The following is a 24736-nucleotide window of genomic DNA, read 5'->3' as shown; positions in this document are numbered from 1 at the left end:
TGAGAAAGAGAAATTGAGAGAAAAAGAAAGAGAGATTTCAGAACTGAGGTAAAGGAAGAGACATGAAAAAGGGAGGCCAGGAGAGCAGTGTGCCGGTGTGTTAGTAAAGATCATGTTTCTGTATCAGACTCCCTGGCTCCTCTCATCTCTCTCTATCTCTCTGAGACAGTGCTACTGGCCAACTGCCCACTGCAAATCCTTCTCCTGCCCATACCCTCACCCCTAACCCCCTGCCTTGGTAAGGGGTATTCAGTCAGCCGGGGCTATAGCATATGAGGGTTAGAGTGGATACATTAAAGGAGTGTACAGAGCTAAATAGGGGTTAGTACAGTACATGTTCTATCTTAATTTGACCATGTTTCTCACAACAGGAAAATAATCCTATAGAAACAGGAAATGTGAATTATTATGTGGATTATAATTAATGAACACTTTTGTAGGGGTTGATACATTTTTGGGATACATCAAGTCTGCCACTTTAAAGTGGAAATTACAAACATTAGAAGTCTTTTAAAAACTAGAATACCTAACAATTTGTATTTTATGCCGTGCAGGAAAATGTGCTTCAACAAGAGTGATCAAATTAAGATAGTACATCTGTACTGAACAGGACGGTATAGTAATAGTTTGGTCAGTAGCCAAGGGTTTTAGAAGTAGGTATCTGGGCTTCAGCCAAAGAGACTGAGACTGTTGCTAATGTCCTGACAAAATAGTACAGCCATATTATTTTACTGCCATTAAAGCCCTGTGTTTACTGCCATTAAGCCTTGTGTGTGTGTGTGTGTGTGTGTGTGTGTGTGTGTGTGTGTGTGTGTGTGTGTGTGTGTGTGTGTGCGTGTGTGTGTGTGTGTGTGTGTGTGTGTGCTTTGTTTTTACACTGCTGCTACTCGCTGTTTATTATCTATGCATAGTCACTTTACAAATTACGTCGACTAAATTACCTCGCACATACCCCCTGTATATAGCCTCGTTATTGTTATGCCATTTTCTTGAGTCACTTTTTGATTTGATTAGATTTTTTTACTTTAGTTTATTTTGTAAATATTTTCTTAACTCTATTTCTTGAACTGCGTTGTTGGTTAGGCTTGTAAGTTTGCATTTCACTGTAATGTCTACACCTGTTGTATTCGGCATATGTGACAAATCAAATTTGATTTGATATCTATCGGTTAGCGCAGTGGCTCGTCACCCAATCATTGAAGGACGAGGAAGGAAGCAGCCCTGGCACTGGGACTCTGACAGACCCCTTCTCCCCCTCACCCCACCCCCACTCCAGGCAGCAAATCAAAATCAAATCAAAGTTTATTGGGCGGGTACATAGATTTGCAGATGTTATCGCAGCTGCAGCGAAATGCTATTACTGCACTGTTTCTAACAGTAATAACTAACAATAAAAATAAATAGAAATAGAAGTTATATAGGATGAGCCATGACTAGAATACATTATATATCCTGAGTGTACAAAACATTAAGAACACCTGTTCTTTCCATGACATAGACTGACCAGATGAATCCAGGTGAATGCTATGATCCCTTATTGATGTCACGTGTTAATTCCACTTCAACTCAATATTAGGAAGCTATTCTTAATGTTTTGTGCACTCAGTGTACATATAAAGTGGGTAAAACATTATTAAAGTGACAAGTGTTCAACTCTATGTACATAGAGCAGCAGTCTCTCAGGTGCAGGGTGAGTACCGGGTGGTAGCCGGCTACAATAGTCACTAAGAACTGTTCAGAAGTCCTAACTCCCCCTTCGCTCACTCACAGACCCCCCTCATCGACCCTCATTGCCCCCCTTTAGCTGTCAGAACCCTACCACCCTGTCTGGTAATCTCAGCCTAGGCACTCTGCTCAGTACTCAGTTCAGTAACCCAACACCAGCCACTCTGGATTCCACTGCAGCCCTATGTCTGTCTCTGCCAGCCAGCCCTGAGCCCCACATAGCAGACATAGAGCCAACCTTTCCCCTGCCCAGACCTGCTGCAGAGAAACAGACAGTAAAGCTGCAGTCATTAGAGAGAGAAGTGTAGCTAACTGATTCACACGGGAGCTCTCTCCATGCACTCCTCTTTCCCTGTAGACCTCAGGGTCTCTGCAACTGTAATTCTAACATAACAACCCTGCATTGTCTGACTACAGAAACTTCTGAACACAGTCGACTTTATCAAAATGTGATCTGACATTTAGGCTGTTTGAACAGAAAGGTGTGAGCAGATCTAGATGATCATTGTTGAATCCTAATCACCTCCCACTCTGTCTGTCGTCTCTAAGGTCTCTCCATGGCAACGAGATCTCCGAGCTTCCTGACGGCATCTTCAGTGACGTGGCCTCTCTGTCTCACCTGTGAGTACACACACGCACCGGAGCATGCCCAATACACTCAAACAGACACACATGCATACACCTTTCACACACACGAAGAAGTACACACACAAATATTCATCTGGGCTGGTAGTGTGTGTGTCAGGGGGATGGTGGCTAACAGTAGTCCGTCACTAGAGCTGTTTGGTGGGCTTTACATCCGCTGAACTCCCCTGGTCAGCCACAGAGCTGCGGTGATGCTACACACCCCTCCACTGTGACGTCATCGAAACAAACACACACCGTGTAGGTTTCATAACATTCTTCGCAGTCTGTGGGCTTTGTAGGGAGGTGTGTGTGTGTGTGTGTGTGTGTGTGTCTAGCATCTTTCCCGTTTTCATCAGTCCATGTCTCATGCAAATTCTTGTGTAGATCCAGCTGTGTGTGTGTGTGTGTGTGTGTGTGTGTGTGTGTGTGTGTGTGTGTGTGTGTGTGTGTGTATGTGTATGTGTATGTGTGTGTGTGTGTGTGTGTGTGTGTGTGTGTGTGTGGTAGCATTCGTGTCCATCAGCATGTTTGTGTGTGGTTGTACGTAACTTTGGGAGGTTGAAGCAGGTCTTTACTCCCAGTGGGGTCCAGGTTGTCTGTCATGTCAAAGCCATCAGCTGTAAATCAATAGGTTTATCCATGTCAGGAGCACAGAGGGCAAGGGAGGAGAGAGGGATGGAGAAGAAGAGAGAGGGATGGAGAAGAAGAGAGAGGGATGGAGAAGAAGAAAGAGGGATGGAAGAAGAGGAAATAAGATGACAGAAGAGAGTGCTGTGAAGAGAAGGAGAGAGGAATGGGAGGGGTATACAAGGGAGGATAAGAAGAAGAAAGGGTAGAGAGAGGAGAGATATTGCAGGGAGGTAAAGAGAGAAAGATCTAGAGAAGCTTGTGGGGGTTCCTTGTCTTTGTCTATCATTGATTCACAGTCAAGTGCCTTTCATGTTAGCAGATGTCAGATATCAGCTATTGGACTGGCTTGAAACACGAGCCTGTGGTTCTGGGTAATGGAGCAGCATCGATCAGGCAGTGTGTGTGATTGTGCGTCACTGTGCCTGCATGCATGTTTTTTCACAGCATTGATTCAGAAGTAGCCATGACTAGTTGTGTTAAGTTCCCTTTTAGCAACTCAATAACTCCCCCTTTGTCTACACTTTGTATCAACAATTCAACGACATTTGTTCTCCTTTCTCTACTTTCAAATGCCCCCCGCCCCCCCAAGTATGTCAAATAACTTATCCAACAGTAATGTAATCAGAGATAGCGTTCTGCAAACCTTTCAAGAAGCAGAGGCATAGCTTGTTGGTTCTTTCTAGAAGAGAGAGACTAAGGGGAATTTTCTGACCAGCCTGATTGACAGCCTGAATAGCCAACATCTGACCTTTTCCCGTAACTAACCCTAACCTTAACATCTATAACTGACCTTCACCTTACCCTAACCGTAACCTAACCCCTAACTTTAACCCTAAACCTAAGCATACCCTTAACCTAATTTTAACCAATTTGAAAATGAAGTATGGTTTCTTTTTCTAGAAGTACTGTGCCTTAACAGTTGAGAATGTAGTTCTCTGTGTTATCTGAAGGACAGGAGAGACACCTGCTGGTCAGATAGTGCCACTACATCTAGTGAACCTTCATGAGACTCTGAGACTCATCCTTATTTCTGCCATGTTTAATTGATTGATTAATTCCTCAGGGTGATTGATACCAACCCTCTGACTGTCCCTGACCCTTAACCTCTGACCCCTTTATCTCAGGGCAATTGGTGCTAACCCTCTGTACTGTGACTGCCGTCTACGGTGGCTGTCTGATTGGGTGAAGACGGGATACAAGGAGCCTGGCATCGCCCGCTGTGCCGGACCGACGGGCATGGAGGGCAAGCTGCTGCTCACCACCCCTGCCAAGAAGTTTGAGTGCCACGGTGAGATGGATTCATTCATTTTGTTTAATAGGGAACCAGAGGTGCGGTTAGCTGTTAGCTGTTAGCTGTTCTCTCAAAAATCTAGCATCTTTCCCATTTTCACCAGTCCATGTCTAATTCTTGTGTAGATCCAGCTGTACTGTATACTTCAAAACGAAATGAACTGGAAAGGTAAGCATCATGCAAAGTAATACAATGTGTGTGTGTAGGTGAGGTGGACAGTGGCGTCCTGGCCAAGTGTAGCCCGTGCCTGTCCAGTCCGTGTGTCAACCAGGGGATCTGTCACAGTGATCTGGTGGAGATTTACAGGTGCAGCTGTCCTCCTGGATTCAAGGTGAGATGTCACATGAACACTTTTACCTACAGGCTGGGCATGCTTCTGTTCCAGCCCCCCGCTAACACTTACTTATCGTCTTTGTGGCTGTTGATGTTTGGGACCACTTTTAAAGCCTGTTTTCAGGATGTGCAGGATTTTATTCCAGCCCGGATTTAACACACCTGACTCAATTCATGAAAATTCATTAACTTGAAATACATTGACAGACATTCACTTGACGCGTGTAATCAGTTTGTTCACAGATACTGTCGCTCTCTGTGAGCATAGTTGGTTGGTGACCATCGCTCTTTTCTGTTTGTCTGCAGGGTAGGAACTGTGAGACTGCTCTGAACGTCTGTGTCAGTAACCCCTGTGCCAATGGGGGCACCTGCCAACTAAACAAGGAGGAGGAGGCATACAGCTGTGCCTGTCCCCTTGGATTTGAAGGTCCTACCTGCCAGACCAACATGGATGACTGTGAAGATAACGACTGTGAAAACGGAGCTAACTGTGTAGATGGTGTCAACAACTATACCTGCCTCTGTCCTCCTTACTACACCGGTAACACATTTACATATTCCACTAGACCAGCCTATCACAGTTGAGTGGGCCTATAATGGTTCACTTTTCCATCCTTTGCTATGTAAATGTAATGTATCTCTCTCTCTCTCCAGGGGAGATGTGTGAGGAGATGGAGGATGTGTGTGCTCCAGGTGTCAGTCCGTGTCAACACCAGTCTACCTGTCTCATCAGCTCTACTGGACCTCAGTGAGTACACAGTGTGTGTGTGTGTGTGTGTGTGTGTGTGTGTGTGTGTGTGTGTGTGTGTGACTTGAAGATGTTGGTACCCAGACTTAGGCTTTAGCTCAGTGGGCTAACGTTAACGCTAACATTTGTGTGTGTGTGTTGCAGGTGTGTGTGTTCTCCGGGCTACGTTGGTGATGACTGCAGTGTGGACTATGATGACTGTGAGGAGAATCGCTGTCAGAACGGAGCTCAGTGTGTCGACCAACTCAACGCATACTCCTGCTCCTGCCCCGACGGCTACAGGTGAGCTACTCACACACCTTAGAACTCACACACCTTAAAACTCACACACACCTTAGAACTCACACACCTTAAAACTCACACACACCTTAGAACTCACACACACCTTAGAACTCACACACACCTTAGAACTCACACACACCTTAGAACTCACACACCTTAGACCTCACACACCTTAAAACTCACACACACCTTAGAACTCACACACCTTAAAACTCACACACACCTTAGAACTCACACACACCTTAGAACTCACACACACCTTAGAACTCACACACCTTAGACCTTACACACCTTAGAACTCACACACCTTAGAACTCACACACACCTTAGAACTCACACACACCTTAGAACTCACACACCTTAGACCTCACACACACCTTAGAACTCACACACACCTTAGAACTCACACACCTTAGACCTCACACACACCTTAGAACTCACACACCTTAGAACTCACACACCTTAGAACTCACACACACCTTAGAACTCACACACACCTTAGAACTCACACACACCTTAGAACTCACACACAACGTAGAACTCACACACACCTTAGAACTCACACACACCTTAGAAATCACACACACCTTAGAACTGACACATCTTAGAACTCACTCACACCTTAGAACTCACTCACACCTTAGAACTCACTCACACCCGAGAACTCACACACACCTTAGAACTCACACACACTTTAGAACTCACACACAACTTAGACCTCTCACACACCCTAGAACTCACACACAACTTAGAACTCACACACAACTTAGAACTCACACATCTTAGAACTCACACACCTTAGAACTCTCAGACACCTTAGAACTCACTCACACCTTAGAACTCACACACCTTAGAACTCACACACCTTAGAACTCACACACAACTTAGAACTCACACACCTTAGAACTCACACATCTTATAACTCACACACCTTAGAACTCACACACCTTAGAACTCACACACACCTTAGAACTCACACACCTTAGAACTCACACACAACTTAGAACTCACACACAGCCTTAGAACTCACACACACCTTAGAACTCACACACAACTTAGAACTCACACACACCTTAGAACTCACACGCAACTTAGAACTCACACACCTTAGAACTCACATACCTTAGAACTCACACACCCGAGAACTCACACATACCTTAGAACTCACACACACCTTAGAACTCACACACACCTTAGAACTCACACACAACTTAGAACTCACACACACCTTAGAACTCACACACAACGTAGAACTCACACACCTTGAACTCACACACCTTAGAACTCACACACCTTAGAACTCACACACAACTTAGAACTCACACACACCTTAGAACTCACACACCTTAGAACTCACACACACCTTAGAACTCACACACAACTTAGAACTCACACGCAACTTAGAACTCACACACAACTTAAAACTCACACACCTTAGAACTCACTCACACCTTAGAACTCACACACACCTTAGAACTCACACACAACTTAGACCTCTCACACACCTTAGAACTCACACACAACTTAGAACTCACACACAACTTAGAACTCTCACATCTTAGAACTCACACACCTTAGAACTCACACACAACTTAGAACTCACACACACCTTAGAACTCACACACAACTTAGAACTCACACACAACTTAGAACTCACACACACCTTAGAACTCACACACAACTTAGAACTCACACACCTCAGAACTCACATACCTTAGACATCACACACAACTTAGAACTCACACACCGAGAACTCACACACACCTTAGAACTCACACACCTTAGAACTCACACACAACTTAGACCTCACACACACTTTAGAACTCACACACACCTTAGAACTCACACACACCGTAGAACTCACACACAACTTAGAACTCACACATCTTAGAACTCACACATCTTATAACTCACACACCTTAGAACTCACACACAACTTAGAACTCACACACACCTTAGAACTCACACACACCTTAGAACTCACACACAACTTAGAACTCACACACACCTTAGAACTCACACACCTTAGAACTCACACAGAATTTAGAACTCACACACAACTTAGAACTCACACACAACTTGGAACTCACACACCTTAGTACTCACACACCTTAGAACTCACACACAACTTAGAACTCACCCACAACTTAGAACTCACACACAACTTAGAACTCACACACACCTTAGAACTCACTCACACCTTAGAACTCACACACAACTTGGAACTCTCACACACCTTAGAACTCACACACCTTAGAACTCACACACAACTTGGAACTCACACACCTTAGAACTCACACACAACTTGGAACTCACACACCTTAGAACTCACACACCTTAGAACTCACACACAACTTAGAACTCACACACCTTAGAACTCACACATCTTAGAACTCACACACCTTAGAACTCACACAGAACTTAGAACTCACACACCTTAGAACTCACACACACCTTAGAACTCACACACAACTTAGAACTCACACACACCTTAGAACTCACACACAACTTGGAACTCACACACCTTAGAACTCACACACTTTAGAACTCACACACAACTTAGAACTCACACACACCTTAGAACTCACACACAACTTGGAACTCACACACCTTAGAACTCACACACTTTAGAACTCACACACAACTTAGAACTCACACACACCTTAGAACTCACACACAACTTGGAACTCACACACCTTAGAACTCACACACCTTAGAACTCACACACTTTAGAACTTACACACAACCTAGAACTCACACACCTTAGAACTCACACAACGTAGAACAGTATCAAGCCATCCGTGGTATAATATGTATAGGGTACCACTTTTTCTTATCAGTTGTGAAATGCCTAACATCTGTGCATCTGTCATTTGGACTTACTGACTCTGACTCTCTCTCTCTCTCTCTCTCTCTCTCTCTCTCTCTCTCTCTCGCTCTCTCTCTCTCCCTCTCTCCCTCTCTTTCTCTCGCTCTCTCTCTCTCCCTCTCTCCCTCTCTTTCTCTCTCTCTCTCCCTCCCCCCAAAGTGGTCAGTTGTGTGAGGTGCCCTCCTCACCGCGGTCTCTATGTGACCTGGCAGACTGCCAGAACGATGCCCCGTGTGTGGAACGGGCAGGCCGGGCACTGTGCCAGTGTCTCCCTGGGTTCGGAGGTCCTCGCTGTGAGAAGCTGGTCAGTGTGAACTTCGTAGACAGAGACTCCTACCTGCTGCTCTCTGACCTCAAGAACTGGCCCCAGGCTAACATCACACTGCAGGTATCTAACATCTCACTACAGGTACTGTAACACACTCACAAGCAAAAATGTGTGCACACACACACACACACACAGCTTATACAGTGCAGGTACTGAATCAGCAATTCAACAAGCATGTGTTTGAGATCCATGCATGTACAGCATCTTAGTCTTAGACTGTTGTCAAATGGAAATCTGCAAGAAGATTTGAGTTACGTACAAGGATCTAAAGTTAACTTTCAGTCTGTGTAACTAATGTAGGACATGATGTCATATCATATCATCACAATACATGCTATTATATTGTGATATCTGCCCCCAGGTGTCGACAGCGGAGGACAACGGTATCCTGCTGTATAATGGGGACAATGACCACATCGCCGTAGAGCTGTTCCAGGGTCACGTTAAGGTCAGCTACGACCCTGGCAGCCTGCCTGGACATGCTATCTACAGGTAAACACAAACATAAGCACACACACATAAGCACAGACACATACATACAGACACAGACACATATACATAAGTGCAAGAGTAACATCTTAACAGCAACCAAATGTTTAATACATTTTTGTCCTCCCCTCTTTTCTTTGTCTGTCTGTTTCTTCCACTCCCCCCTGTATATTTCTCTGTCTTTCTCCCTCCCTCTCTCTGTCTACAGTACTGAGACGATCAACGACGGTCAGTTCCACACGGTGGAGCTGGTGACCATTGACCAGATGGTGAACCTGTCCATCGACGGGGGTCTCCCCACCACCATGGACAGCCTGAGGGGGGTCCGGCCCCTCAACGGGGAGGCTCCGCTATACGTGGGGGGTAGGGGCCCTCTCCAGAACACACCTACTTCCTCCTCCTCTGCTGCAGGCACTACAACTACTACACTACTGTCAATGTCACCACCCCCACCCCCACCGCAACCCAACCCCAACCCACCACCACAACCAACCCCCAACCACCCCCCCCATCCCAAAACCCCAACCACCGCAAGCGAGCTATATCCCGACCCAATCCTGCAACCTATCCAACTCCAATCCTCAATCCACCCAGTCCATCCCCCAATACGACTGTGTTTGTTAGAGCACTCCAGCATACACACAATACACACACACACACACTTGCATACACATATACTGTAGGTAAACACCCCTATAAAGCCACACACTCCTGCCTGACAATGGTGTTATTACATATAAAGCCATACACAATCAGCAACACAATGTACTAATATAGTAATATAGCCCCTGTCCCTTGGCCCTATGAGCATCACCCCTTAATGCCCACAGTATTCAGGATACATACAGTATTCCTAACATATAATACATCACATAGTCTTCTATTCTATTTCTGTGATTCCTACTATTTCATTTATAAAACACACTCCTATAGGTCCCTATCTCTGTCCTACCAGACACAGTCTTCACTTCATATGTGGGTTGGTTTATTGGCATGGATCATCATTTTCCTGGTTTATTTTCTTCACCTATACAACTTATACTCTGTAACCCGACTAGCCGTTCTTGGTATCAAAGCATTGATTGTTGAAACAGAATTGATATCAGAAATGCCTGTGTGTTCAGAGTATGTGATGTGATGTCTTGGTGAGGTCCTGTACTGTGCTGTGGTGTATGTTTGTGGCTGTATAGAAGAGTACACATCAGCCAATACCCCTTCCCCTTTTCACGGTCCTCTGTTTCAAAGACTCTGTGCCTCATATACTGTCGTTTCAGAATTGAATTAGTGTCAAACCACTATTATTTTTTATTTATTTATTTTTTTATTTTACCTTTATTTAACCAGGCAAGTCAGTTAAGAACAAATTCTTATTTTCAATGACGGCCTGGGAACAGTGGGTTAACTGCCTGTTCAGGGGCAGAACGACAGATTTGTACCTTGTCAGCTCGGGGGTTTGAACTCGCAACCTTCCGGTTACTAGTCCAACGCTCTAACCACTAGGCTACCCTGCCGCCCCGTCAGAGAAACTCTTGAATTGAAAATAGTCAAATGTAAATAATTGTATCCAGTTGCATATGTCTCTTTGAAAAAGCCTCTTCCTTCATTCCATATCAGTCTCTTGTTAATGGTTTCTCTGTTTTCCTGTCCTGTACATCTGTAACCTTCTTCCTCCTATCTCTTCTCCCCCTCTATCCTCCATCTCTCAGGTATGCCCGTGGACGTCCACTCTGCAGCCTTCCGGCTCTGGCAGATCCAGAATGGCTCCAGTTTCCATGGCTGCATCCAGAACCTGTATATCAACAATGAGCTGCAGGACTTCACTAAGACCCAGATGAAGCCGGGTGTGGTGCCAGGCTGTGAACCCTGTAGGAAGATCTACTGCCTACATGGTATCTGCCAGCCGGACGGGGCACAGGGACCAGTCTGCCACTGCCAGCCGGGCTGGAACGGACCACACTGTGACCAGCCGGCCACCAACCCATGCCAGGGCAGCAAGTAAGTACAAACTCACTGGGGTTATGATGATAATGCATTGCATTTCAACTGGTTTTCACTAAGTCTCAAAATGCAATTCATATGAATGGTTTGAGACAAGTCTATACATATGTTCAACCCAAGACTCTTAGTCTTAGCTGACCTGTATTGCTGATTGATTGATTTATATTCCCTCTCCCCAGGTGTGTGCATGGCAAGTGTATTCCCCTGGACCTGCAGTCGTACCGCTGTGAGTGTGTGGAGGGTTACCGTGGTGCCCTGTGTAACCAGCAGGGGGAGCTGTTTAACCCCTGCCGCAGCCACAACTGTAAACACGGGCGCTGCCAGATCTCTGATACAGGAGCGGCCTACTGCCACTGTGAGGCCGGATACACCGGAGAGCTCTGTGATGCAGGTAGGAGACACACACATTACTACTGTAGATACACCGGAGAGCTCTGTGATGCAGATAGGAGACACACACACATTACTACTGTAAATACACCTGAGAGCTCTGTGATGCAGATAGGAGACACACACACATTACTACTGTAAATACACCTGAGAGCTCTGTGATGCAGATAGGAGACACACACACATTACTACTGTAGATACACCTGAGAGCTCTGTGATGCAGATAGGAGACACACACACATTACTACTGTGGATACACAGAGGAGCTCTGTGATGCAGATAGGAGACACACACACATTACTACCGTGGATACACAGAGGAGCTCTGTGATGCAGATAGTAGATAGAATGTGGACTGTCTGGCATCCTAGTTTACTTAGTTTGTCTCTGTTGTTGCTTGTCTTTGATACCAACAGACCAAGAGGTAATCCAGCCTAAACCAACTACAGGTACCCATGAAAGGATGATTTTGTGTCTAAAACATTTAGCATTTTTTTGTTTAACAAACTTTCTTAAAATGTATGTTAATGTTAAGGTGAAGGGCTTCTCTTGATGTTCATCATACCATAGTCTCAGGATGTGTCTTTATCGTTCCTCCACCCACAGAGTCAGAGTGTCGGGGGGAGCCCGTGAGGGATTTCTACCAGGTGCAGCGTGGGTACACCATCTGTCAGACCACACGCATGGTCTCCTGGGTAGAGTGCTCCGGCGCCTGCGACACAGGTGCCTGCTGTGCCAGCCAGCGAATGAAACGCCGGAAATACACCTTTGAGTGCAGCGATGGAACCTCGTTCAGCGAGGAAGTGGAGAAGACCATCAAGTGTGGCTGCGTGGGCTGCATGTAGCACGCTTCACACAAACCTGCTACCGCCACCGCCAAGTGCACCAGAACGAGAAAGCGAGAGAGAGAGAGTGAGAGAGAGAGAGAGAGAGAGAGAGAGGGAGAGAGAGAAAGAAAGAGAGCGAGAGAGAGAGAGAAAGAGAAAGAGGAGGAAGAAGTAAGAGAACCAGAGAGTATAAAGAAATATATATAAAAACCTCTATCTATATATTATGGACAACAATGTTTGTAAAATAGGACATTTCCTCCCCTTCCATGGCTGTGTGACGTACAGAAACACAGAGAAAACAAACATCAACAACAACAACATGGAGAAGTGTGAACAACAACAACCAAACCATTGTATCTGCAACATTGTTTTGAAGGGTTCTAGAGATGCAAAGGTGTTGCATTCAGAGCCAGACATCAGCCAACCCCTCATACACACCTGGTCTAAACCTTTGGCCCCTTGGCTCATCCATCCATTAGGCCTCAGATAGCCTAAGCACCCTCTGCTTTCTTTGCTTCCTGAAGGCTGTATGTGTAATATGACGTCCGGTCTGGTCGGGGTGGCAGGACGGAAGAGGTACAGAGATGTAAAAAAAAAACGACAGAGGGAGGATAGTAGAGTTGGGTTGTAGTTAAGTTTGGTTAGGCAGGGCAGGACTGGGCTGAGCAGGAGTTGGGCTGGAACTGGACTGTAGCTGGTGTGGGCTGGTATAAGCTTGCCTGGACTGTAACTGAGTTGAGCCGGGTTAGGTCGGGTTTAGATGGGCCAGATTGTAGTTGAGCTGTGCTGAGCAGAGCTGGGGTTAGGTCGGGCTATATCTGGGCCGATTTCTTATTGGACTCTATCCTGGAGTTTTTAGAACAAGAGATGTCCATTCTTTTCATTACTGATAAGAACACTGCACTGAATACCAGCACTGAGAATCACAGTCATTTGCCCTTCACAGCACATACACACAACATGCACGCATGCACCACACTAGAGGACAATCTTGTCTGAGCAGAAGGGTCGTTCCATTAGAAGCAGTCAGAAGGGGCTGTCTGATACACATTGTGAGGCAGGTAGACCTTCCATTCCCCTACAGTAGGCTATAAGCTATACCCCCACCTGGAGCAGGCAGTACCCGGTGGAGACCAATCCCCAGCATGCATTGCTTCAGGATGATTTGCATAAGCCCTCCCCCTCTGAGCAGGAGGATGATTAGGCCCCTCCCCTCAATGCCTGCAGTATTAAATGTGTGCAAACTTGCATGTGAGAAGTTTGCAAATTGATATGTAGAGCTTTTTATTATGTTTATTATTACGGAACAAAAAGGTTCAGAATATTTGTTTTGTTACGTCTAATTTCAATGATTTGTTTTGCATTGTTTTGTTTTTATTTGTTATTATATTTTGTTTTCTGATGTAACCTAACACCTTTAGCCCTCTCTTTATACAGAAATGCCTAACAGATTCTAATATATATATTTGTATTTCATTTTGGTATAGTATTTTTATATGTTAAAGAGTAAATCTTTGTTTTCTGGAAGCTTCTATTGGAACAGGCAGGATGGCATTTGATTGGTTCCCTAGCTGTTTTTATTTGGTTATTTCACTTGCTCAAACAAGGTAGTTTGTAATTGTCCAAAACAAGGTAGTGAATGGTTGGCCTTGTTGTGTAGGCAGCAGTATTGATGTAGAAACATGTTTAATATTGTATATGTTGTCTTCCATGTGAATATGACATCTAATTCATTTGAAAGTCTGTGTGCTGTTTGTTTTATTTTTTATTTATTTTATCTTAAAGCTTTTTCCTGTAGAGTATAAAAGGCATAATAATTGTTGCTGATTTTCAAAAAATAAAAATAAATAAAAAAGTTAAAATAAAAACTAGTGTAACAAAAAAAAGCTGTAAGGTATTTGTGACATCACTTAATAGCCAGTTATGACAGTATTTCCTCCCCTCTGGCTCAGACACATTCCTCATTGGCTGTTGGGCCCGAGTGGGTGGAGTTAAAATGCAAATGAGTGAGATGCCCCTCCCACTCAAATAAATTTTTCCTGTATTTACTATACCATACTCTGAAATATTGTGAAAGGGTTCTGATTGTCTTGTGTTGATTTTGTTTAAGTATTAGGCTGAATTTCTGTCATTTTAAATTGGGGACATTTTCCGTGGTAGAAGTAATTATAAGATTTAAGTGAAAGTCACAGTCGACTGAAATCAAGCTGCTGCAGGAAGCTTACTTATTGTGGATATTCACAAAGATGCTGTCTACATTTTGCCTGCATTAAATTGGTGCTGCCATCTTATCATTGTACTGTGGTGGGAGGTGAAAAGATGGTGAGGCCATGGGCTGAATGACAGCAAACTGTAGACCTGCCATCTTTCTGTATGTTTGCCATTGGATCCACTTACCGTAATCCTATTTTAACATGCACAGATAATGCCTGGATTCAATCTGTATCGCTGAACTTCAGCGTTATAAGGTGATTGAAATTTAAAGGCAATGTTCCCGCGTTAGCAGAGACTGCATTCGCGGTAAATGAATTTAGCCCTAGATGTCCCCATTCTGACTGGCTATAGAACACAAATCAGAGATGAAAAGGTGCCAATCGCAGAGTAGAACAGTCCAACCTGAATGTATAAATGTGTATAAACATGAATTGAGCTCACTCCTGAAGCGGTATGGTTCAGCTGTTATCCTCTTTGTTTTCTAAGTGGGAGACCTACAGGACAGGTTTCCTGCGGAGTAGGATGAAGTTGCCCCTAGACACAGTTCTGTGGTCAGTTTGGTGGTTTTCCCCACTAATGATTAAGGTAAAGCTTTGGGGACGGAAAGCTGATCCTAGATCTATGCTTAAGAACAACTTCTACCCAGAGCGTCCTGTTGCAGTGGACTCCTTGTTTGCCCCGATGTTAACCTTGTCTTATATATATCCCTGAGGTTATCCTATGGTGTCCACATTGTATGATATTGATGAACTGTCATCTCATCCTTTAGCTTAACGTTTAGCTCTATGCCTCGCAGATTTCAACATGAGTTTATCACAGCTCTCACAAAAAGGACTTTCATACTTGCAAACATGGATATTGATCATTGCAATTCAGCCGGATTCCATTCATTCTAGGGTGAAACCTATAAAGACTCATCCACCATCCTCGGTCCAATTCAGCCGGATTCCATTCATTCTAGGGTGAAACCTGTAAAGACTCATCCACCATGCTCGAGAGAACTGTACTCCGTATCATGTCATTGTGAAAGACGCAGTGTCTCTATTGTATTGAACTGGTAAAAAAAAAGAACAAAAAGTATAATAATTCTCTGGTCTGTTTCCTACAGATGTGCTACTTCTGTTGCTTTGGTTGTGTTCCGTCGCAGGTGTGATGGTGGGATTGAACTGAAGTCCCAGTGATGCTGAATGTATGTAGTATCTATCGATCTATCTTTATCTATCGCCACCGACAAAATGTTTACTGAACCTCCTCCACTTTTCATTCATTAAACTTTAATGTGTGTGCTTTTAACATGGACTGTTAACGTGTCTCTTCATTGGTTTGAATGGAGTGTGTGTGTAATCGGGGGGGGGGGGGGGGGGTAGACAGTGCGACCCAAGTTGGAATAAGGGGTTTTGTTTTGTTCTTTATACAAAGCATGAAGGTACATTGGAGGAAGAGTACAGCGGAATGTTAATTGTATTTCCATGATGGTATGACGAACATATGAAAGTAATACTGATGATTTTATAAAGTGAGGGATACAGTTGTTTTAGTTCAACCTCAGAATGACACAGTAGATTAATGAAAGCTAACCACTGAAGATGGAAAAAACAAAGCATGACACAAAATATACAATTCAAACATCTTTATATCAACTCCAGCAAGAATACAAAGTCACTAACTTCAAATATGTCTCATTATTGGGATTAACACAAATACATCAGTTATTTATTTTCCAATATACAGAATCCCAAACTATAAATATCCACAGTAAAGAATAAAACATGTTCAAGTTTGATATTTGGTGGACTGCTTCATGTAGATCTACTGTATGCATTTATCTAGAGGGGTTTCTTAAATAACAATATAAAACATGAATTATACCTTTTTGCATTTACAAATTATTACTTTTAAAGTGAAATAACCATAATAAAAATAAAACTGTCCTAAAATGTCTTCTTTCTTTTGACAAACGGAGGTCAGGCTATTGCTGAAGTACGGAAGCATCAAGAAAACGTATTCCTGAAATAAAATAACTATCTGGGAAATAAAATACACAAAAATAAAACATGCCAGACAGGTTATTTCTATAACATTGGGATATAGTACAGACTGATCATTCACAAACACTTTTTCTCCAACAATTTTCATATGGTCACCAGGGGTCAGTATACTGCAATATAGTCCAAATAACAGGTAAACACACCCTACCATACAAGCTCACAAAGTATGGGCAAAACATTAGATACAACCTGTGGCTCTATGTACTGTAGCATCATTCCCTGGTATCTGCTCTCAAACAGCAGACCTTAAAGTGACCCCCTTCCAAAACAGGTGACCAATGGCATGTCTTTCAAGGGTTTATCATCAGTCATTAATGCTCATTCAGTACAAGACCCAGAGAGGAAAGGTAACATGCATGCATAGTCTTAGTCAAAGTTTCCGCAACAAAAGCTAGTTTTCAGAAAGAACAAACATATACATGTTTAATAAGAAATAGTTGAGGTGAATACTGCACTTCAAGAGTGGGCCGTTGCTGCACAGGTGAAAGACTGGAGAAACGAGCATTTAAATGTAAACACTACAGGTATCTAAAGCACATGCAACAGCATGTAATGATCACACCAGAGGGAAAACGTCACCATTAAACTAACCAGAATCAGAGAATATAAGGGACAGGATCAGAGATACAAGTGAGGCAGGTGTTTATACATCTCACATGTATTGCAAAGAAAAATAAATCATTTGTGAAAATTTCAAAACAGAACTGGGACAGTTTTTGAAAGTTAAACACAGTTACGGTAACAACAGTTATACGGCTACTGCTCAGGAACAGAAATAACCCCAGAATCTAAAACTAAACAAACACACGTCAAAGAGAACTCATTAGAATAATTAACCATGATGCTCCTTTACACATTCAAAATAAACAGTACATGATGAGAAGCAGGGTGGGTTTATAGCAGGAAGACAGAGGAGAGTAGGGAACATGTGGGACTGAACACATGGAGGGAAGTTGTGCGTGAAGATACACAGATGTGCAGGTCAGCACCAATGACCAGCTCTATACAATCACCCGGAGAAGAGTTCTGAAGGACCAAGTCAACATGACACAATGTGTGCAGACCTGCACCAAACCCATATCTAGAACACTCCCTTTCTCCTCCTACAGTATGTGTCTGTGCAATGGCCAGAGAATTGAGGCTTCACCTGTTAGCAACACATTACTTTACATCTGATGAATAAGGCACCTGATCACAAAAAGTCACACACACTCGCACCACTCTGATCACGAGATGGGCTGGGGACATTGATGAATATAGGCTATAGATCTAAGAATGATGTTCAGTGAAACCTGGGCTAATTTAAATTGAACGATTGGCTTTCCATGCTGTGCTGCAGTCACAGAAAATCTATATTTGTTTTTAGCAACATGGTACTGATGTTCTCATGCCATTATTACTAAACCTCACAAAAAAATTGAAAGCGTGGAATAGAGACTTGTGTGATCTTTACAAAACACTAGGACAAACAAAAAGGTGGAGGACATGGCATGCTGTAGTCTGAATAACTAATAAACCTAGCATCAAACCAAAATAAAAAATGTCTGACATGTTTCCAATGCAGATATACCATTATAAAATCATCTCCACAGCCCAGTTAGAGAATTACACAATTCCAAACCAGGGGCCAGATTGAGTTTTGCCTCTGTATAACAACACTGGTCTGATAGGTACCCTCTCAGAAAACACAGCAAACACACTAGACTTTAAATATCTTCCAGTCACCATTTGCATTTTGCCTTTGAAGCTTATCAAAAGTGTTGGCATTGCCAAGTCCCCCCCCCCCCCCTTATTTTAACCAGCTTGGCTGTTACATTCTTTCTGCACACTACTGTAGCTATTTCTAGCTATTTCTTCCTGATCCGCTTGGCTGGATTCTGTGTGCTCTCCTGGCTTCTCTTTGTGGCAGCCTTCAGAGTCTTATTCTTAGCTGGTTCATTTGATCTCTTTGTGGCAGGCTTAGAGTTTGCACTCTGAGAGATTGAGGGGGGTGGAGTGGCCTCCATCTTCCTTTGTGACCTTGTGAGTACCTGGTCAGGAGAGCCTGGCGTTTTGACATCCATGTTCTGTTGAGACTCAACCTCACTTTCAGAGCCTTTGCTCTCAACACCTTTACTTTCATGGCCTTTAGTCTCAGATACTCTACTTTCAGAGTGTCTCTTTTCCTCCTCTGCCTTCTCTGCTCCAACCTGCTGTTTGTTTGAGTCAGTTTTAGGGGTGATGGAAGGAGCAAGGGTGTTTTTCTGTGCTTTTGGGGTCATCGCTCTTTGGGTAGACCTCTGTGGTGATGCACTCTCTTTCCTACTGAGATCTCTTACGGTTCTACTGCTGCTGCTAGTCTTGACTGATCTCTCCTGGACAGCAGCTTTTACTGGAGTCTTTCTACTAGGAGATGACTGGGCTCTCGCTGTTTTGACTACACTTTGCTCCTTCACACTTTTATCTCCAGAAACAGATAATTTCTGCCTCTGGGCAGTGGCCGGTTTCAATTTAGTTGGTTTTGTCAATTTCGTCTTTGGGGCTTTAGAGGGTTTGACTTTGGAAGCTTTGATCACTTTTGGCTTCTTGGAGCTTTGTTGACCTTGCATCTTCTCACGTATATTGGAGTACTTCCGCAGGATCCGAGCACTGGCTGGGTTCTTGGCCTTCGCTGAGGCCTTCTGGCCGTCGGTTGCCTGTGCCTCTGCAGAGGAGAGATAGGCTTTGGTGGAGATCCGGGTGGCCGTGGTCAGCTCTCTCTTCTCCTTCCCTTTGGGCGTACTTGTACTGACCTCCTGCTCCAGGGCTTTAGCAATCAGCTTCTGGCTCTTAGGGTTGCTCTTCACAGGGGAAGCGATGGCAAACTTCTTCAAGTGTTTCTTCAAGCGCTCGGCTTGCAGGCTAGGGAAGACCCCTTTGGACAGCCCTTGGGACATACCGGGGAAGAGCAGCTGGGTCTCAGAGAGAAGACGTGTGTTCACCTTCTTTACGATGACCATTGATTGGGTTTCTGTTGACTCCATGTACCAGCGGCAGATACTTGCTAGGTCCAAATCATTCTTGAAAAGCATCTGGACAAGGGAGTACCTCTGGTGCTCCGAAGACTTGGGCTTGCGGACCCGGCGCTTGCTCTTCCATATCGCTGCCTGTCTGTCTGCCTTGTTCTTGTGTCTGGGCGTTGGTTGTCCCTCTTTGTCTATCTGGACCCAGCCTCTATGCATCTTATCGAACCTGGTGTTGAGAGTAGATATTTTCTGTTGGTTTTCCTCTATGTCTAGTAATTCCAGGAACTTGTGTCGAGACTGTACTGGGGGCTCCAGTTTGGGTAGGAGGAGAGGAGTGTCTAAGCTGGAGGGAAGAGGAGAACTGACCAGCAAAGGAGAATCCCTTAGAGGAGACTTGATTATCCTCTCAGGTTTGACCTTAATGGGTGATGAGAGTCTCACTGGGGATTTCAGCCTCATGGAAGATGCCACTCCACTCCTTTTCTCAGCTGTGATTGGAGCACTGGTTGAGGACATGGGTGACCTCTGGACTCTCAAAGCGGACTTTCTGTTCTCCACCGCAGTTGGTGGAATTGTCGGGGTAATGGACTGGCTGGCCACTTCAGTTTTACTACTCTCACTCCTCAATGGCATTCGCCCAGGTTTGTCTAAAGCACTGCTGATGGAAGACTTGCTGAAATCTCCAGATAGAATTTTGCTATCCATTGAAGTTTGTGCCTCTGCCTTCTTCAGCAAAGTTGGTTCCTCTGAATTCTTCAGGGAAGACAATTTGCTTGGTTCTCCCTCAGATGGAGCCAATTTGCTTTGTTCTCCTTCCTTTTGGGGAATAATGTTGTGTCTTAGTGGACTACTATGTGCTTGCGCCTCACTCTTTTTAATGCTTGTACCCTCTGTGAGAGCAGAAACCTCATTGCTAACTTGCAGACTCACAACCTCTTCAACCTCCTTTGCTACTACCACCATTGACGACCTGAGCTTTGGTCTAGTTTGCACCCTAGTTTCCACTGCAGTGTTCTGTGTCTTGCTGGGTTTGGGTTTTGGAGCTGGCTGAGCTCTTGCAACTTTCAGCTTTTCAGAGCTCTGGGTGACTGCACTGGGGACGATAGGAAGAAGAGGAGAGGCAACAGGGAGGGGAGGATTAAACTTGATGCAGGGGAGTGGGAGGGAGGTAGATGGTTCTGGAGGGACAATGAAAGTAACGGCAACTAGGAGGGGAGGGGAGGCTACAGGTAGGAGAAGCGAGGCAACAGGTAGAAGAGGCGAGGCGACAGGGAGGGGGGCCGAGGCGACAGGGAGGAGGGCCGGGGCGACAGGGAGGGGGGCCGGGGCGACAGGGAGGGGGGCCGGGGCGACAGGGAGGGGGGGCGAGGCGACAGGGAGGGGGGGCGAGGCGACAGGGAGGAGGGGCGAGGCGACAGGGAGGGGGGCCGGGGCGACAGGGAGGGGGGCCGGGGCGACAGGGAGGGGGGCCGGGGCGACAGGGAGGGGGGCCGGGGCGACAGGGAGGGGGGCCGGGGCGACAGGGAGGGGGGCCGGGGCGACAGGGAGGGGGGCCGGGGCGACAGGGAGGGGGGGCGAGGCGACAGAGAGGGGGGCCAGGGTGACAGGGAGGGGGGCCGGGGCGACAGGGAGGGGGGGCGATGCGACAGCTGCTCGCTGTTGCAGTCTGGCTGATCTGAGCGGGTGTCTGGGCTCAGGGTTCCTGGTGGAGTCGATTGATGTGTCTGCAACTAGAGGAGTGTCAGTAATGCTAAGTCTTGCTGTTAGAGGGGCCCTTGCGTCAGACGTGATCTGGCTCGCTTCCACAGGGGTCTTTGTGTCAGGCAGGTTCTGAGTTGCTTTAAAGGTTTTTGTGGGATGTTTGGACACAGGGATTTTGATCAGTTCGGCTGGAGGGCATGAGACTTGAGGAATTTCTGGCATGTTCTCAGAAGGTTTCTCGGATTGTTTCAGAGCGGTCTTAGTGGGGCGTTTAGTCTTCGTAGGAGTAGACTCTGGGGTGTTTTTAGCTGGCCGTTCACGCAAACATCTGTCAGACTGCGCTATAGGTCTACCATTCACATATCCACATATAATCATATTCTCGGTCTCAATCACTGTAGTTTCCTTCACCTTTGAAGGAATCACCCGTGCTGGAATACCCTGTTTTTCAGAACACCTTGGAGGTGATTGTTTCACAACTGCCTCATCTGCCTTTTTAGAGAACGAATCAGCATCTGTCCTTTTCTCTTCAGGCACATTGTTGCCGTCACCTGGAGCCCAGTCTGGTTCAACCTTGCCCGTTTCCTGCACCTCCATCCTTTCACTCTCTGTGGGAACCTCAGTGCCAACTTCTCCTCCAGAGCCCTCAGATGGTTTCTGGTCAACTGGACTCTGAGGTTCCAGTGGCTCGGACTGTTCTTTACCAATTGCACTTGCACTCACTACCTCATTCTCCTCCTTGTCACCAGTGCTCTCCATGGAAGGGCTCGGGGATTCAGATTCCTTTTGTTGGGTATCAGAGATTACGTTCTGGCCCTCTGGCACACTCTGCAGCTGATCCTGGACAAGCTCAGCTTCTTCTGATGTCTTATGTGATGGGTTCACATCTTTCCCCATCACCACCTGCTCTGGGCTTTCACTCAAAACGATGTCATTAATAACACTGTTTAAATCCTGATGTGCGGTCTCATCCACAGTACGAGCTAGACTATCTGGTGCTACACTCAGCCTTGGCTGCTCTGAGTCTGTCCCTGCACTCTGCTCGTTCTCCACTGGGGGACACTGTGAAGGAGATGGAGGGGCAGTCTGTTCTTTGCATAGGCTCTGGTCTGTCTGATTAGGCTCAATGATTAGCTCCACCTCACTGGCTGATGTTGCTGCAGTCTCTAAATACCCAGCCAACTCCCTTTCAGCTGAATGCCCTGAGGGAGTTCTCTGACTGACCGTCTCCAAGATACCTCCAATGAAGGGCATATCCACAAGAGGTACACCCTCAGGCTTGCCAAGCAGCTGTTTAGGGGTGACCAGAGTGTTGAGATCTGGCATTGGAGTGAGAGAGTTGCCACTATAGTTGCGGGCAGACTTTCTGGCTAATGTACGGACAGTCTTAAGCTCCCACATCTCCTCCACGTACATGTGACCTCTGGTGCTTTTCCTGGCGTTGTTTCGCGGGAACCGACAGTGAGGCCATTTCTGGAAACAGTCTGTGATTGGTTTGTCAATGTAGACAATGTCGCAGTGGCCAAGATCTGGGTCGGTTACAAACTGACACAGCGAAGAAGAGTCCCTCGGCCGATGGTAGGAAGACCCCTTCAAGGTCTTCCTTGCTGTCCTGGGGGAAACTGGGGGTATGATGGTGGGGGTCTTTTGGGGTGGACTCTGTTTGACCAGCGTATCTCTGGTACGTCCAAAGGAGCCTCTTTGTCTTATTGGATGATTAACATCATTGTGCCTTTTCACAGAGGAGCTGGGGCCATCGCTGTAACTATCTGCTCTGATTGAAGAGTCAGAATTGCCCTGCTGTTTATCCATAGTACTGGCGAGAGCAGGAAGAGAGGTGGTGAGCACACAGGACAGCTTCTTACCATCAGCCAGGCTGCTGGACTTCATGATTTTGATCTTTAGAGGAGCATGGTCACTAAGAGGTTTACTCTCACTGTCCTCTGTGCTTCTGAGAAGGTTTGCCAAAGCCTTAGACCCCCCTGGGCCAGATTTACGGAAATCTAAGGCTGGCCCAGCGGCCCCAGATACATTTCTAGACACATCAGTCTCAGGGGTCTGCTCTGGGGCTGCCAACCTGCTACTCCTGGTACAAACTGTCTCTCCCCCCTCCACCAGTCCTTTGGGAGTGGAAGCCATGGGAAGTTTCTGGCCAGTCCTCCCATTCTCCAGGCAGGGTTCAGGACTAGGACCCTGAAGGGCGCCGTGCTTGACTGAGCAAGAGGTTTTGAAGGCAGAGGCTGGTGATGTGCTGGAGGAGGATATAGTCTTGACCTATAACAAAGAGAACAATGATGTTATTCAGTACCTTAACTTAGTTATTACATAGACAAAACATATTCACGCCACAGAGCCTTAGTCTCAAACTTCCAGGCTGTATCTTTTTGTTAATGTATTAGGCATCTGCATCCTCTGGTTTGTTAGTTATTGTCCCTGAAAAGCAATCAGAAATTATCTATTCAAATGTACTGAATTGAAAATACACAATGAGAGCAATGCCTATACAGACCTCTGTCTGTAGGAAGCCCAGAGCGTCGACAATCTGCCTCTGGTGATGCAGACACAGCTTCGTCATGAACTGCTCCAGTGTCGAAGTGGACTGGAGGTCCCTGGCCTTTGCTGGACTCAGCTCCAGACATTCACTGCAAGACAAACAGTACAAGGATGTTTATATTTAATGTCATGAATATAAAATGTAGGCTTATAATTTTCCAAAAGCATATAAAAACATCTATGGAAACTATTATAAAGAAAAAAAATAAGTAAGATTATAACCACATGGACCATAATGAGAGTTACGATAGCTATAGGTTCTTAAAATGTTGTCATACAGTGGGATCAATGCATTAAGGCATACAGTGGTATGGAGATTAATAAAGTATTCACAACACCCATAAAAATACATTGTTTTTCTATAGTTCAGTAAGAAATGTTATCACGAAAACGCTAAAGATGTTAGCATGCTTCAGTTCGGCTGGCGTCTTTCCAAGCTTGGTTAGCCGAAAGTGTGTGCTCGCATACTCCCTTAAAAAGCCAGTATACACTTCAGCAAAACAGTCTGAATTAATCGAACAAATTGGTCATTCATTTTGACTCTCTTACCAAGGAGATCTTACGCTTTGAAAACACCTACAGCGTCCTTGTGAAAATGGTACGCAGCATCATCTGGATATGTATGCAACACAAGTTCAACATTCACCATGTACCATTTCTGTCAAGTGGTCCGCGCATACAGTTTGACGCCTACGTT

The 24736-nt window shown here is 45.3% G+C and overlaps 2 protein-coding genes across 9 annotated transcripts in view; one reads left to right on the top strand and one right to left on the bottom strand.

The window, feature by feature from the left end:
* LOC110502676 (slit homolog 1 protein) overlaps positions 1–16046 on the top strand; it is a 158198-nt gene extending 142152 nt beyond the window's left edge. For 2 of the 8 annotated variants that reach the window (XM_090217220.1, XM_036960391.2), the window contains 13 exons: positions 2275–2346; positions 4107–4270; positions 4480–4604; positions 4913–5147; positions 5261–5354; positions 5499–5636; positions 8665–8893; positions 9195–9325; positions 9531–9685; positions 11029–11317; positions 11500–11711; positions 12126–12158; positions 12316–16046. In XM_090217220.1, the coding sequence (XP_090073346.1) occupies positions 2275–2346; positions 4107–4270; positions 4480–4604; positions 4913–5147; positions 5261–5354; positions 5499–5636; positions 8665–8893; positions 9195–9325; positions 9531–9685; positions 11029–11317; positions 11500–11711; positions 12126–12158; positions 12316–12554 (2116 nt within the window). In that variant the 3' untranslated portion in view covers positions 12555–16046. Of the gene's footprint in view, positions 1–2274; positions 2347–4106; positions 4271–4479; positions 4605–4912; positions 5148–5260; positions 5355–5498; positions 5637–8664; positions 8894–9194; positions 9326–9530; positions 9734–11028; positions 11318–11499; positions 11712–12125; positions 12159–12315 lie in introns of all 8 variants that reach the window. The other 6 variants (XM_036960389.2, XM_036960386.2, XM_036960393.2 and 3 more) reach the window with 3 other exon arrangements.
* A 322-nt stretch (positions 16047–16368) lies between these two features.
* Positions 16369–24736, bottom strand: part of wu:fc17b08 (ligand-dependent corepressor) — a 45695-nt gene continuing 37327 nt past the window's right edge. The window contains exons 7-8 of the mRNA XM_090217216.1: positions 23996–24128; positions 16369–23760 (exon numbers count right to left, since the gene is read on the bottom strand). Coding sequence (XP_090073342.1) covers positions 18649–23760; positions 23996–24128 — 5245 coding nt within the window. The 3' untranslated portion in view covers positions 16369–18648. The remainder of the gene's footprint in view (positions 23761–23995; positions 24129–24736) is intronic.

The sequence above is a fragment of the Oncorhynchus mykiss genome, chromosome 23 (assembly GCF_057628025.1).
Source record: "Oncorhynchus mykiss isolate SJ-2025 chromosome 23, ASM5762802v1, whole genome shotgun sequence".
Classification (NCBI taxonomy): Eukaryota; Metazoa; Chordata; class Actinopteri; order Salmoniformes; family Salmonidae; genus Oncorhynchus; species Oncorhynchus mykiss.
This window is presented reverse-complemented; position numbering and strand designations above follow the sequence as displayed.